Below are 16190 nucleotides of genomic sequence, written 5' to 3' on the forward strand. Positions count from 1 at the left end.
CAGAAATCATCACACCAAGTTCAAATTTTGATTGATTCTTCCCACTACTGCTAGTCCAAGAGTCCACTTTTTCAACTAATTAGATTCAATTTATTCCATCAAATTCAGTTGAATTTGCAGTTACATGATACCTCATCTGACCCCCAAGAGACTTCCCACACGGATACTTCCGGTTACACAACTTGGACACAAAATTTAAAACTTGGTCGTCTTCCATTGAGTAACTTGCCATATATTAACCAAATCAAAATTCAAAGAAACCAAGTAGTTAAAAATGAAGATCCACACTGTCCTTTAGTGAAAATTTTGACTCCGCTACTGAGAGAAACCCACAAATAAAAAAGGCAGAATCCAAGATCAAAGGAAAGAAAGAAAAGAACAAAACTTTGAAAAAGCTTATAAATCGTGATTATGGGGTCGGGCTATAGGTCAAGTATTACAAATGGCACTGAACTGTGGTTAAGTATGACAGTTTTTAGGAAGTAAAAGATTAGACCCATAGAACAAAAATGGAGACTCTGAATTCCATATCCCTGTAATCTCTTTCTCACACTGAATAATTGAAAGGTTAGAACAAGTTGCTCCGAACACTATCATTATCAAAAATAAAGAATTTGTGACATCTTGAGAAAAGTATTATTCTAAAATATGGGATATAATCTTAATTTCACGAAGCATATTCATTTGAAAAATCATACTATCTAATATTCTTTGAACATCAAATTAGAGAAGCATATTTTTACACTATTTTTTATCCATATTTTCTCTTTCGCCCCTAAAATTCATATCCATTTTTCTTTTCTGGCCCTAAAATCAAATCTATGCATTGTTTCATACTCCTTTGTCCCAAAATAAGTGACATGCCCATTAAAATATCAATAAATACAATGTGGAGTTTATTAAACTATCCCTAGTTATTAGATGTCTTTTGAGAATTGAGCAATACTAAGGAGTAAGTAGGACTGTTTTTTTAATACTAAGGACATAGTTGAAAACACTTGTCAATTTTATCATGAATTCCTAAGATGACACTTATTTTGGGATATATATATATATATTTTTTTTTTGTTGCTAAGGTAACGTTTATTTTGGGACAGAGGAGTATCTATTAAGCGTTATATATACTTCTTTCTGTACTTAGTTATGGAATTGATGCTTTTCATGTGGATCTGTCACTTAAATCTCTTGGAATGTGTGGAAAATTTAAATGAGTTTGATTAAAACATATGTCGAGAGTATTTAGTTGGATTAAGATTTGATTGGGAAAATTTCGAAACACAAGAAACAACAAAAATGTTGCTCGTGCTAATGGAAATGCGATCACACCAGTTCATTAACGCTAGAAATCTTAGCACGTTTCACACACACATATAGTCAAAAATGATATGTTTAATTAGTCAAACTCATTAAATATAGGCTGGATTCGCCTCTAAACACTGGCACAACTTAAAGGGCATGTGGGGAACGCAATCGCAGCCATGCCTGCCCAATTGACGGATGGGATCCCTTTCAGTACAAATTGTTCAATGCACTCGTTAATTAAAGCCAAATGTATGTCAGAAAAGAAAATTAAAAGGCTGGGTTTCATCCTCTTGCACATATTGCGTGGCTTCACACGTTCTTTTTTTTTTTTTTTTTTAATTTTTTTTTAATGACATGAGAACCCGCACTTTCTATCTTTCGGGTGCGCACAGGATAAACTCAGCTCCTGTGCAATAACCTCCAAATCACACAAGAGAAGTAATCGCCTGAAGCGCAAATCCCGCGACGAGCTCAACGGAAGACAAATCCCTACTGTAAATTAAACAGGAGTTTCGAACCTAAGACTTCCGTTGTGGCTTTACGTATCAACCAAACAATCATCCTACGGGTAGTTCACATGTTCTTATTACTCCTTCCTTTGTGTCAAAAATAAATGTTACTTTAACTTATTCAGTTTAGAAAATCAAGAGATAATTTATCATTTCATATCTATTTTACCCTTATTATTAATTATTGAGCTGGAAACTTCAAAAAATTGTTAGTGGCTGCACAACTTTTAAAATATGTTTGATTGATTTCAATTCTTAGACGATTTAGCAATAAATGCTTAATAGTGAATTCAGTTATTATTGCATATTAACTTAAAATCATTATAGAAATTCATAAATTTTAAATCTTGGATCTACCTCGGGAGAGCTTTTGTTTGATTGGAGCCATCAGTTGCTGCCCCATATATGAAAGACTTCTCTTCTACTCCCTTCATTTAAAAAATAAATGAATTTTTGGGATATGACACACTCATTAAGAAAGTTAATTGAAGATATTAATTAAAGGATAATTTGTCAAAATTAACCTTTTGCGTCTTTTCAAATTTTTCTTAAAACAAGAGATAGTCAATGTTGGAATTTTTGAAACTCATTAATGAGAAGGATAATTTTGAAAGAATTTAATTAATACATTTTTTGACTTCGAAAAATTCATTCATTTTGAACTAAAAAGAACTGCGATAAATGTTGGGATCAAAATAATCATGGCGTCATGCGGAAGCTTACAATTGCAAACCTTGAACTACGATAAATCAGATGACAAAGAAACTATACTAAAAGAGGTATAATATATTGATATGGTTTGGCCAACTGACCTACGTATTAGAAACAAATTAAAAAATATAAAACTATTGGGAGAACATCTCCCCCTAAACAAGACTCGTTAAACGACTACATTGTGGATCTTTATTGTATTCTCTCGTTGTGGGAAGGAGGTCTTCAATTTATAGATGTCCAAAACTTAAGGGTTACTCAAATATGAAAAATTTATATTTTCCTTTTGGAAAAAGTAGAATTAATTATGATAAACTTTTTGTCCTTCCTTCAAAAAAAGGTAAAATCTAAATATGATAAGAAAATCAGCATAAAACCCTAACAATAAATTCATTTATATTAAAATGGATGGAGAATTGAATTCTTATTGCATTTGCTTACACAAAGTATAGTGTCGTTGGAAAAAAAAGTTATCTTTCGGTAACATAAGAAAAAGGGTCTCGGCGAATGTTACTTGCACAGGAATTATTGTTTACCTAAGGAGTTTGCCCACAGCAAACCTTTAAAAAAATAAAAAGAATGTTGTAGCAGCTTGATGATAGTAAGAAGTAAGAAGTATGAACTGATTTAAAATTATAAATGAAATACTCCTCGATCCATTTTAATTTGATTTTTGATTACTACGATTCGTTACACAAATCAAATAAATCGATTTGTTCGGTTTCGCCATTTAAACAACAACTACTTATGAAATAAACATAACCAGTAATCATGAAATAACAATAACCACCAGATGTTGATATTAAACTCACTGAGAATGGGAGAGACATGTTACGGCTAAGGATTGAATGAAAGGCGAAAAATTATCGGGCTAGTCGGGCTGGAATATATATATATATATATATATATATATACGGTATATCTAATTCGGTTTGTTAGGTCGGTTCGGTTTGAACTTATATCAAATCGGAATCGAACCGGGAATTTGATATTTCACACTAAACAATTCGTAAACTGAACTGAAATTTGAAAATCGAATTGAATTGAATCGAATTTGTCAAATCGGGTCGGAATTTCGAATCAATCCATACTGTGCACAGGCCTACTAAGAAGTATGAACTGAGTGTATATTTAGGAAGAATTTTTGTTTTTTTTAAAAAATATGATATTAAATTAAAGATTCATATAATCGGAGTAGGATCTATGTTAACGGATTTTGAACACCCGAACATATATTACGTATATTTGTATATTTAGGTCTAAACCAACACCCCGAACATTTTCGTATATTTAGGTCTAGTTACTTTGAGTGAAAATCCTGGATCCGCCACTGTATGTTGATGGGTGAGGGTGGCACGACACTCGGTCGTTTTGGTTGAAAGTTTGTGTATATATGTATATGTGTAAGAGAAATATAAATATTAAATGGAGACTCAACAAAAAACCAACAGTAGACTCTTTCCTATTTACAAATTTGATGAAAAATATTATTTATTGCTTCTCTTATGTAAATATTGAGACCGCTTATTTAAATTATTGCGTACGCGCGCTACTGTTCATATGTTATGCTACTGTTCATAGCGGTGTGGCACCCGAAACTTCTAAATTCTGGATCCGCCTCTGTGTATAATATATTAAAATGGCAATTAATCATGTGGTCTTAAATATACCAGGAAACTTGGAATGAATTAGTTGTCAAATTAAAAAAGAAACCTTGCAGAAATATGCCCGGCATGATTCCCACGAGATTAAAGTGAGAAAATGTTCAACGAATGAACTATACTAGACCAATTTGTAGCTGAGATTGGGTCACAAGATGGACCTAAATTTAAGAGCAATTGAATGTGTATAAAGACAAAAAAAAGAGGACATTTTTATCAAGACAAATAAAAAATAAATTAAAATAGCTTTCAGATTTAGGTAATTTTAGATCTCTTCAGAACTACACTTAAAAAGCAATGATTGAATAGTGGTCTCATAGAAACAGAGCAAATCCACGAGTTATAAATAAGAGAGTCGCATAGTCATCCATATAGAATTAAACAAGTGAGCTAGGTAAAAAGAAAGATGTGGTGCATGAGAGATATACGAAGAGAATAACACTTTCATTTTCCCTTATATATTCCTCCTCCTACTTCTCCTCCTCCTGAAAACTCTGTAACTAAGAGTTGTATAAAAATGGCAAGCGAAGATATAAAGGAGACGTTGTTGAATAAGAAAGAGCAACACTATTACGAGAATTGTCCGGGTTGTAAGGTGGAACTCCACAAGGCATCCCAAACTGGTTTGCCCATTAAGGAGCTTTTCACCATGTGGTTTATTGTGCTTGGCACAGGTAAATTACCCATCGATCACTATTTCATTGTTACACTAAAAACTTACTACTATTAGTGTTCTATATTTACATCAAATTATGCTAATTTATGAAGATAAGTCATAACATAAAGTTTGATCGTGTGTTGATTATGAAATTATGATTTAGTGATATAAGTATTGGATTGATTAAATATAGGACGTGAGTAAGTATTTTTTCTTTTTCTTTTTTTGGTTTGTGTATCATCTTCGTTTAATTTCTTAGTGATACCATGTTTTGCGGTGAACTGAAAAAAAGAAGAAAATGGCCAAATCTTAAGTACCACCTTAATATGTGCTCTTGTGTCTTCTTCTTTTTTCGATTTTCTTCTTATTGGAAATTTGGTTCTATGTGGTGGAGAAGTAAGTAACAGTTTTCCTATCATCATTTCTGGTAATTTAACATTAATCTTCTCATTAATTATCTTACTCTTAACGGCATTATTAGTGCTAAATCCGTCCCAAAATAAGTGTCGCCTTAGCAAAATCAAGCTCATTAAGAAATCAATAAATATAATGTGGAGTTTACTAAACCACCTTATATTTTTTGAGAATTGAGTAATATTGAAAACACTTGCCAATTTTTTACTGAAATTTCTAAGATGACATTTATTTTGGGACAGAGTCAGTAACTTTTAAGATGAGGATATGATACTACTCCCTTCTAAATGAAAAGTGAAAACTTCTTATCTGATTAGCATCACTTTGCAAGTAACATTGGATTTCAAAGATTTATTAATTGCTCATTCTAACTATTTTCTTTTGATAAAGGTAACCAAAAAACAAAAGATGGCTAAATACAAGGGCCCTTTCTATGAAGGTTTTTGGAAGCTTTTCTAACCAAATCGTCTGCTTAAAGTTTAAAACATATTACCCCAAAAATCAACGGAAACGATTTTTCAGAGATTACAAAAGCAACCTAAAAAGTGTCTATGTACACTATCATTTTAGCTTCTGGTGTTTGTTTTATTTAGTTGGTCTAGTCAGTATTGTGTGTCGTTTTCCTTTTTGTTAATATACATTATCTTTAGAAATTTACAATTATTTCCTTAAAATTTTATGGTATAACTCAACCATATATCTTTTTGATGTATACATATAATTAATATTGGTGTACATGTGCAATTAAGATCTCAGACTAATGAGTATTTTTCGTCATGCCTCTATTGTAAATCGCTTGTTACAAGTGAGGGTAAATAAATATATGAAAGCCAAATTTTAGAAAAAATAAAATTATGTTAAAATGAATGGGAGTTGTAGGATTATAATTGTCCTTTTCATTGGCCACTAGTGAAGATAAATTTGAACTATTTTTTGTAACACATAACGATTAACGTGGATCAAATTGAAATGCTTGTTGCGTAGGCGAATTCCCTTCAACTTTATCCCATATGCTATGATGGTCGAACTTACCAATTCTAAGATCACTTGGCCATAAAATTGATTTGATAATCATTCAGCATTATGATGTATGATTTTTTTTATTTTATTTTAAAACACGACTCTTTTTTCTAATGATAGAATAACATAAAGAAACCTACATCTGATTTGGGATTATAATTCTATTTATAGTTTTACACAACTTTTTCTTATTTTTAACATATTATAAGGATATGTACACGTAAAATTCCACATTTTATTAGGTGAATCGTCATCAAATTGTTATATTGTCGTTTGCAAAATTTATTGTATTTTCAATTTCGTAACATAGAATATCTTATCATTTCACACTATTGAGATAATAAATGAGAATCAGTATGTTGTAAATTTATACTTTGATCCGGTAAAACACATTAGCCAATCTACAAAATTTGACATTTTACAATATATAACAAAAAGTTGAAGCTAAATGAAAAGAGTTCATCTACCTTTGATTATTACCAAGAAGTTTAAATTGCTCTCTTGATATTTGAAACCGAAAAATTTCACACGCCATATTTTTTTCAAATGTCAAATTTACCTCTGTACTATTTGTAATTAAGCAATTTTTTTTTTTTTTGTTAAACTCTTAATCTAATAGTACTCATGTCGTGAGGAATTTTTTCTTTTCCCCCGTGATTCCCTAATAAAGTTCCCAACTGAGACTAATTTTAAAGCATAAAAAGCTGGAAAATCAGATTTTTATCGTAAAAATTGGATATGTCGATTCCATCATTACAGGTGGAGTTCATCAATGGTAAGAACAAATATAAGACGTAATTACTAGGGGCAAAAGTATAAAATAGATTGAAATATTAGGTAAAATTAAGCAATTTTGAATAGTGTAGAGATAAATTTGAAGTTTGAACCCTTCCAACCCCCTGTAATTCTGAGACTATATTAGTACCTTGTTTCAAATGGACAAATGAATCATAAATGTTTTAGTGAGTGCAAGGTCAATCAAATGGCTGATGCTTTGTTACTACAGCAAATAATCACCATGATCATATTACGTTTTTGAAGCTTCATGTGTAAAGTCTATATGAGCTTTTCAATTTTTTTACTTCGTACGCTGAAGTCCTAGATTTGCTTCATTGCTGTAGATATCTGGGGCGAATATATTATGTGTTTTATGAGGCACGTGAACACGTGGTCTTTCCGCAAAACTAGATATTTTGTATACATATTTTTTAAAATTGATCTAACACCCATGCTATAAAAAGACTTAACGGTGCACTTGGTTGAAAGCTAAGCTATTTGTCCAGAGGATCAAGGATCAATTCTCAATTCGCCTATCGCTGTAGACTATTAGAGGATTTTACTTTTGATTTTATCTGTTGATATTCAGTCTGATGATTCTTTTTTCCTTTTTGTTTCATGGATTCAACTCTGATCAGCACTTCCAATATCATCTCTCTTTCCATTCCTTTATTTCATGGTAACATCTCTCAACTCTTTGGTCTGTCCTTTTAGTTCAAGTTTTCCATAATACACATGATTAATTGCAAGTCTGCAACCCAGTTTTATTTTTATTTGGGTATGGTCAGTCAGTTTTAAAGAAAAACATTCAGATTATATCAGCCTCATAGTCGTAAGAATATGGTCTCTTCACAACTCACTGGAGCTTTTGCTGATAAGTTTTAGCTTTGAGTACAATCATTTAATGTCGTTGAATAGATTTTTGCTCTACAATCCCTGGTCCTTCTTAAAATGTTGGCTTGGCTTGATTTGATTGATATTGTTAAGCTTATGTCATCTCCTAGACGATCCGTTACCTCAGTTAACTTAAGCATGTAAATCACATTTCACTTATGCATTCTGCATATTTTCGGAATTCTGACAAAAGTTATGCACTAGTGGAATTTTTCAGCCAAAAATTGCACATTTTTTGAAAAGACACCCATTCTACAACCCCTGGTCTTTCTTCCAGTTTTGATTTGGCTTTCTAAACGAACTAGATGTTTGACCCATGAATTTCCATTTAACTCAAAGGTTTTTACATCCTTGCACTCCGCCTTGCAAGAGCTTTACTGGTTTTGAATGTTAAGAGTTTTAATTAAGAGTAATGTAATTGTTAACATGTTTAACAGAGAAATCTAAATTTGGAACCTCTGCCCTTGAACCTTGTCGATTCTGCTTCTTGTAATTACTGTCCTTTGTTCTTTTTTGGATTGCATAAAAGTTGTCTGCATAGCTATACTTTTTAACTACCGTTATTTCCATTCAACAGTAAAAATCTGATACTAAGCTTGAAATCTTAGGTTTTTCGGAAGTACCACATTTTGCATGTATACAACTTGTCACACGGAGCACGACCCTTCTTCTTGTGAAGATAATATTCATGCTATATTGTGACAACCCATTGACTTACTAATTTTGGTTCATGCTAAAGATAAGGGACTTTCACATTGCCAAGAGAGAGGAAGATATTGGTTCCTATGCAGGTTATGTAGGTAAGCTTATTTCATGCCATGATTTGTATCTTGATATATATTCACATAGAGTTCTCTCAATAATGCTTATACATTTCCTTAAATACTGAAGGTTCCGCATTTATGTTTGGAAGAGCTTTAACATCTGCCTTTTGGGGAGTCGTGGCTGACCGATACGGCCGAAAACCGGTTATAATTTTCGGTACTTTTATAGTGTATGTCTAATCTTTATGGAAAAATACTTTTAGATTTCATTCATCTCAGTGCCAATAAGTTTATACTTTTTGCTTTAATTTGGCTTCAGGGTTGTTTTCAATACTCTTTTTGGTCTTAGTATCAACTTTTGGATGGCCGTCATAACAAGATTTCTTCTCGGTAGTTTAAATGGTTTGCTTGGACCAATAAAGGTATATATCAGTTTAGTACCACCATACGATTCAGTACTGCATTCTTAGCTATTCTAAGTCTGTTGATATACTTACCTTCCATGTTTAGGCATATGCTGCTGAAATTTTTCGTGAAGAATATCAAGCACTAGGAATGTCAACGGTGATATGTCCTTACTTCTCAGTAATGCAAATGACTCATAACATATGGCAGAATTATACATAATCTAAGAGCGACAGAAGAAGTGGCAATAACGCATTTCTGAATGACCATTTACATGGTGGATTTTGTTGATTTTATTTTATTTTTTTCTTATATGTTTGAATCATTCAGATTAGTACAGCATGGGGCATTGGATTGGTTATTGGCCCAGCTTTAGGAGGCTTTCTTGCACAGGTACTTTCTTACTTAGCCATATACCTTTTGTATTCCTTCCTTTTGCTAGGGTAAGAGAGTTAGTCGCCTTGTGACATAATTGTAAGATGTATCTTTTTGAATGTAGAAAAATTTCTTCACCTAGAATTCATCACGTTTCTATTTTTAGTATTCTCTGCAAATCTTAGCAAGAGAATTGAGGAAATTTTCATAAATTTCCTTTAGCTTTAATACAACATACATGGTTGTTCTCTAAATGTTCGTATTTTCCCTAGCCTGCAGAGAAATATCCAGCCATATTCTCAAAGGATTCTATATTTGGGAGGTATTTTGCCCTCTTGCTTTTCATGATTATACATCTTCGTCTGTTGCTTGAAGTGCTCCTTGGCTCCAACATTTGACATTTTTCTGCAGATTTCCCTACTTCTTGCCTTGCCTATGCATATCAATCTTTTCCTTGGTCGTGGCTATTGGTTCATTTTGGCTGCCGGTAAATCTACATGATTATGTTAATTCCTTCTCAAGACACACACTGTTTCTGTCAAATCTTGTTCCCTTCCAGTTTACAACTAAAGAATTAGTATTTCACCTCCTGAGAAAAAATGAATTTTGCGCAACTGTTTTTAATGGATAATGATTATGTATATCGTTTCAGATATCCATATTACTTTATTGTTGCAATGTTGCTGAGAGTGAGATTTGTCTTGCCATCTTTTTCCTTTTAATCCTTCCGAGTTGTTTTCAAATTTTGGTCCACTAGTTGATGCAGGACGGGGTAGGGGCAGTTCTAATTGCACTTCAAACTGAACTCTAGAAAGATTGAGGTTTGTCCTTTTCTTTTTTCCTTGTTGGAGTTGAGGTCAAACAACCTGTTGTGAGAGGAAAACTAAGCCTTAATTGGGGAAGCTGAGGATTAAGTGGGAAGTTTGTTGCCTTTACATATTTGGCACCATATTGTGTAGGAGACAGAGTTGCTTTAATAGGGTTCATTTCTGGTGTTTTGAGGTTGAAGGAACTCTAATTATTATGGATTCAATTCTTCATATTACCTACAAATACTTGTTTCTCGAACCACATTAATCCGTGCGTCTTTCTCTCTTTTCCTTTCCATATTGCTTTGTCCCCTATTTTCTCTGGTTTCACAGGTTTAGTTGAACTGGAAGATTACAGAATTTCATTCCTGCAGCTCATGAATTGCAGGAAACATTACATAACCATGATTCAGAAATACCGCCTCAAGATTCTTACAAGTCTCTGGAGGCTGCATCAGATACAAAAGAAGGAAATGAATCAACCCCAAAAGAAAACCTTTTTAAGAACTGGCCATTGATGTCATCTATCATAATATACTGTGTCTTCGCTCTTCATGATATGGCTTACTCAGAGGTATACCATATGCATCTCTGGTTTGACATCTAGTTGATTGAACGTTGTGACAGAAATTACTTTGTTGAAACAACTTTCTTTCGTTTAGGAATATCAATTTTAGTTTACGTTTTAACTTGATATCTACTCAATTGCTTTCTATTGCATGGTAACTACGGATGTAAATGTGTCCTCTCATCAACAACAAAACAACTTTCGTTTTTAGAATTCTGCATATGTGCCTTCTTCATACAAATCCTAAACTCATTGGTGATCAGAAGCTGAATATATATGTTATTTGTTGCTGATCCGGAGGGTATAGGAGCAACAACAATGGATACTGTTCCATTACCAATTTTCAGCCCTGCCTTTTGTTGTAATCTATTGCCTTCTTGGTATCTTTGAAAGTAGAAGCGCTAAATTCTCACATTCAACTTTTATCTGTTGAAGTTGCCAACTACCTGGTTCTGTGTAGTCATTGTCTGATATCTTCGTATATTAGTAGCATCTTTAGGGGTATATGATGAATGGGAAACTTAAGACTTCTACCAACATCCACTGTTTGCTTTACCATTTATATATAATTTGTTATAAAGAGCTGTAAAACACAAATGTATTCTCTTTAATTTGTTAGTAGGTTGTTGGAATTCCCACTAGTATGAACATAATTAATACGTATCATGCTAAGAGTAATTGATCAAATTTGCGGACGTTCCTTTGAGGAAACACTTAGTTCTTTCATTTCTCAGGTCCGAGGGCCATTTGCATAAACAATTTATTACATCATTCCAAACCTATTTACCTCTACAGGTTTTCTCATTATGGGCTGTGAGCCCCAGAAAGTTTGGGGGCTTAAGCTTTTCAACTGCTGATGTTGGTGAAATACTATCGATCTCAGGTGAAGGCTAATTTTCTCACAAGTTATATTCTTTAATTGGCAGATGAACCTTATTTTCCCTTTCTTACGAATTCATTTCTTCACTGTTTCTGTTTTTCTATTCTCCATCTCTTAATGAGATTTGGAAGAAGCGCTTGCCGTACTGCAATGCATCACATGGTCAAATTAATACCGATTAAAGCCAACAAGTTAAATAGTAAAATACATAAAGTATTATTCAGAAGCATTTTTGTTCCGACTTTTAGGTTTATGATGACTGCTTTATTAATTAGAGTTATTTGTTAGTTCTTCTCTCTGCTTATGCCTCCAGTTGGAATATTTCTCTATATTAAAGTCTTTTAACCAAAATGGAAACTAATTCTTTGTTGGCTGCGATTGCAGAGCATGTGAGTCTTCATAGTCATTGGTTACTTATGCCAATATCTCTGTGGAATGGTCTTTATTTGGATTTTTTGTTCTTCTTTTCGTTCTTGAAAAGCATACTAGAGCACATCTACATAACGAGAACATTAACATTCTCTTAGAAGGTCAAGCAGAGTGAAGGATTTTAGATTTGTAATATATAGAGGAATTATCTCAGGCAGAAATTTATTGTGAAAGCATCTCAATCCTGTGCTGATCAATTTAGGGGTGGGCGTTCGGTTCTTCGGTTCGGTTTTTTGGTTTCGGTTTTTTAAAAGTGGACACCGAACACGCACCGAATTAGTTCGGTTTCGGTTTTTCTAATTCGGCTTTCTGCTTGTAAAAATAGTTAGAAGTCCAAGATAAAAACAGTTTGAAGTAATTACTTCTTACTTCCAATTTAAAACGCATTGTATCTTTTCTAAAATTATTTAAGCCAAGATTAGACCATATTAAGCAGGTATACTGAAGTTTGATGCTATTCACCTTCAATACCCTTGTAGAGAAGGAGATATACCACCAAATAATGTGCTTTAGGACTAGATTAGCCTTAAGCAAGGCTTCACAAAGCAAGTGAATTTAAATTAAGATGACTCAATCTAATGCCTCGGTAATTGTGGTGGCATGTTGGATGAAAAATTGGCCCGTTCCACTATATACACTATACAGTATTTTTAATAATTCAATTTTCACATGAACTTATAAGAGATCTAAACAAGCCTTAAGCAAAATCAGTAGCTTAAACCTTAAACTTAAACAAACAGCAGCAGCAGCAGCAGCTGTAGCAGCAGCCTTAAACAAAATCAGTAGCTTATGGCTGCTGCCATAAACAAGCAGCAGCAGCAAAACATGAAAACAATTTCGGTTGTAAAAATCATGCAGTAAAATTTCGGTTTAACCGAAATACCGAAGAACCGGTGATCCGGAACCGAGCACCGAATTTGTTATTAAAAAAAAAAAAAAAAAAAAACCGAACCGAAACACCGAAAAACCGAATTAATTCGGTTCGGTCCAGTTTTTCGGTTTTCTGTGTTTATGCCCACCCCTTATTTGACATACACAGAATGAGAATACTTATCATTTCATTTAATTATACAATGTTGGATACTGAAATGGTGGTGGTTTCAGGGTTTGGCCTTCTAGTCTTTCAACTAACTTTCTATTCATCGGTTGCGAAGTATGTTGGCCCTATCATGACTGCTCGGGTTGCAGGAGTAAGCACTTGATTTGTACAGTATGTTAAACTCTTGAGTTCTATGACCAGGCATCCTGAAAGGCTTGTAATATGATCAGGTTTTGTCAATTCTCTTACTTACGAGTTACCCTTATATCGCTATGCTGTCTGGGATCACCCTCTCCGTGCTGATGAATTTTGCATCCATGATGAAGAATATTTTGTCTGTAAGTGCTTTTTCTCTGGTGCTCTAATTTTCTTACCACTCAATCTGTTGTTTATGTGCATACAAAGTGCAACACTATAATCAAGATTATGCATTAACTATGGAAGTGAATGTGAAATTTGTACTCTTTAGTGCATTTAGCAGTGGAGTTTAATTAACCACTTGGTAGTCAACGCCTTAATAGAATCGAGGACTTCTTTTTCTCGTTTTGTTGGGAAAAAGATCTTATTGGAACTGTCCGATATGCTTCACCTCTGGTTAAATAGGAAGAAGCCTTGTCTATCTTCCAAATCAGTAAATTTTCTTTAGGAAAATAATACCAAAAAAAAAAAAAAGCCATTTGAGTTTTGAGCTGGTAATTTGTCTCAAGTTTATAATATACCAATCACGTGGAAGCAGAAGTTCTCTGCTTGGACATTATTCTATGTCCTAATATTGAAAATTTTGATCTCAAATTCTGACATTGACTTCAATTGCCTCCAGATCTCTATCGTAACGGGGTTGTTCATATTACAAAATAAAGCAGTGGTAAATCCTCTTTCCTCCCTTAAAAAGGCTATTGTCAACTGCAGAAGCATTATAATTTTCCATGGAATATGCTCTGTTCGGTCTTATTCTGATGTTGAATAATTTACAACTGCAGGACCAGCGACAAAGGGGCGCTGCTAATGGAATCGCCATGACAGGAATGTCATTTTTTAAAGCTCTTGGCCCAGCAGGGGGAGGAGCACTGTGAGTTCACTTGTTTCCTAATTACTTATCAATTTCTAATTGATTAGAATTAAATAAATGAGAGGAAATTGGGTCATTGTTTCCAAATTGAATGTTGGACTTAAAGAACATGTATAGTGATTGATCTTGTCCTGGACAGACTATCTTCTTTTTCTGTTGATGATTGCGTGGATGGGGAATTGAAATGTGTTTCACGTCTGCACTTGAGAACTTGCAGATTACCTGGTTTTTGCCTTAGAAATAGAAACACACGTCTGTTTCCTACAGCTAAAGTTATTCACTTTTTCTTGATTTTTGCAGCTTTTCTTGGGGACAAAAAAGGCTCGACGCTTCCATTCTTCCAGGTAATGATCATAATATATCGATGTTCTTTGTTAAAATAACTGAGTTCAGTTGAACGCATAGCACATACACTGCATCCGCCGATGCTATTTGCTCTCTCCGGTCTTTATTTCCGCTGTGTTCTACTTGAAATGCAGGTGTTCAAGTGGTATTCTTTGTGCTGAATGTGATTGAGGCAATTGGTGTGTTGCTGACATTCAAACCATTCTTAGTTGAAACACAAAATACTTAATTAGAGGAGAGCTTATGTATTTTTATAATGATTATTTTTTTTGTATCTTATTTTACGCTTCACAGCATAGGAATTAAACTCACACAACTACCTGTGTGTACCTCTGGAGTTGAAACCCCGTCTTAAAGAAGTGGGTAACGCTAGTCAATTTATGCAAATTTGCCCGATGATTTGATCACCATGATGAATCAAATTAGATGGGAAATGATTTTTGCTCATTCTAAACAGTTCAATTTCAATGAAATTTATCCCTTTTCACGCAATGTCAACTCTTCTTTTACCAGTGCTGCAGTTTTACTTGTTGGAGCTGTTGGACGCAAATTGCTATTATTTGCTTTTATCATATTTAATTAATTGAAGGCAACTGTTATGTGGTAGTTGCCCCATTGATTTATAAGATAAGTGCTAAGGAATTTATAGGTTGAGTGGGCTCTCTCACCTAATAGATTAGTTTTTTGGATTTGACTCTCCTGTTCATTCCATGACTAACCGTCCCGAAAAAAAGAAAAAAAAAAAAAAAAATTTACTTGTCATAGCTATCTAAGACCTATTTATGAATAATAACTATATTTTATTTTATTTATTTTTTGTAGCTAAAATATTTTCTTAAATTACACACGTAACTAGTGTCCTGTATTTCACAAGTTCCTCTTTTAAATTGATTTTCTCTCACCTACCAATCTATCTTCTCCCTCACCCCTCTATTTCTCTATCTGTTCCCTCTCCTACCCAGATCTCGTTTTCCCTTACCCCTCGCTCCCTCCTCCATCTCTTCCTCAACGGCGCCGTCAGCACAAAAAACAGCGGTACCCCATGATCTCGTTTTCCCACCACAATGCCGCCGTCAGGACCAGTAACTTATATATTTAAGTATGAGAAAAATACATTGAGAATAACTCCTTCTACCACAACGCCGCCGTCAGCACCAGTAACTTATATATTTAAGTATGAGAAAAATACATTGAGAATAAATCCTTCTCCCTCATTCCTTCCTCTCTGCCTTGTAATCCGTGCAACAATTGTTAGTATCGTAACTCTAGTTGAGGCATATCGATCATCCATCAACTTGTTGAAATCCCTAACTCGACCTTCATCAATCGCGCTCGCCTTCTAGACTCTTCCACCAATGGATCTTCGACGATTAAAATCAAAATTAAAGAAATCGGAGATCGGAAATTCGGCGACGAGCGGTGGAAGATGTATCTATATAAAAATTCAAGGTTTATTTTGGAGATCTATGGAGAGAGAAACGTTAAAACTGTTGCTGGTGACATGGGCCATTTGCCGCAACTCTCGCACCACCTATGTATCTGGCCTGAATCCATGGCTCGA

At 33.9% G+C, this 16190-nt stretch overlaps 1 protein-coding gene across 4 annotated transcripts in view; it reads left to right on the forward strand.

Annotated features, from left to right (window-relative positions):
* The first annotated feature begins 4466 nt into the window (after positions 1–4466).
* The window catches only part of LOC132063679 (protein ZINC INDUCED FACILITATOR-LIKE 1-like), a 116628-nt gene continuing 104904 nt past the window's right edge, over positions 4467–16190 (forward strand). Inside the window, exons 1-17 of one of the 4 annotated variants that reach the window (XR_009416439.1) lie at positions 4501–4857; positions 7691–7731; positions 8686–8746; positions 8838–8940; positions 9030–9132; positions 9221–9274; positions 9446–9508; positions 9763–9812; positions 9902–9977; positions 10688–10873; positions 11663–11750; positions 13281–13366; positions 13446–13553; positions 14036–14080; positions 14196–14284; positions 14585–14628; positions 14764–14949. Coding sequence is in view for 3 of the 4 variants with exons in the window: in XM_059456347.1 (XP_059312330.1) it covers positions 4701–4857; positions 7691–7731; positions 8686–8746; positions 8838–8940; positions 9030–9132; positions 9221–9274; positions 9446–9508; positions 9763–9812; positions 9902–9977; positions 10688–10873 (894 nt within the window). In the remaining variant the exon portion in view is untranslated. Of the gene's footprint in view, positions 4858–7690; positions 7732–8685; positions 8747–8837; positions 8941–9029; positions 9133–9220; positions 9275–9445; positions 9509–9762; positions 9813–9901; positions 9978–10687; positions 10874–11662; positions 11751–13280; positions 13367–13445; positions 13554–14035; positions 14081–14195; positions 14285–14584; positions 14629–14763; positions 14950–16190 lie in introns of all 4 variants that reach the window. The other 3 variants (XM_059456347.1, XM_059456348.1, XM_059456349.1) reach the window with 3 other exon arrangements.

This window comes from Lycium ferocissimum, chromosome 7 (assembly GCF_029784015.1).
Source record: "Lycium ferocissimum isolate CSIRO_LF1 chromosome 7, AGI_CSIRO_Lferr_CH_V1, whole genome shotgun sequence".
In the NCBI taxonomy this organism is placed as follows: Eukaryota; Viridiplantae; Streptophyta; class Magnoliopsida; order Solanales; family Solanaceae; genus Lycium; species Lycium ferocissimum.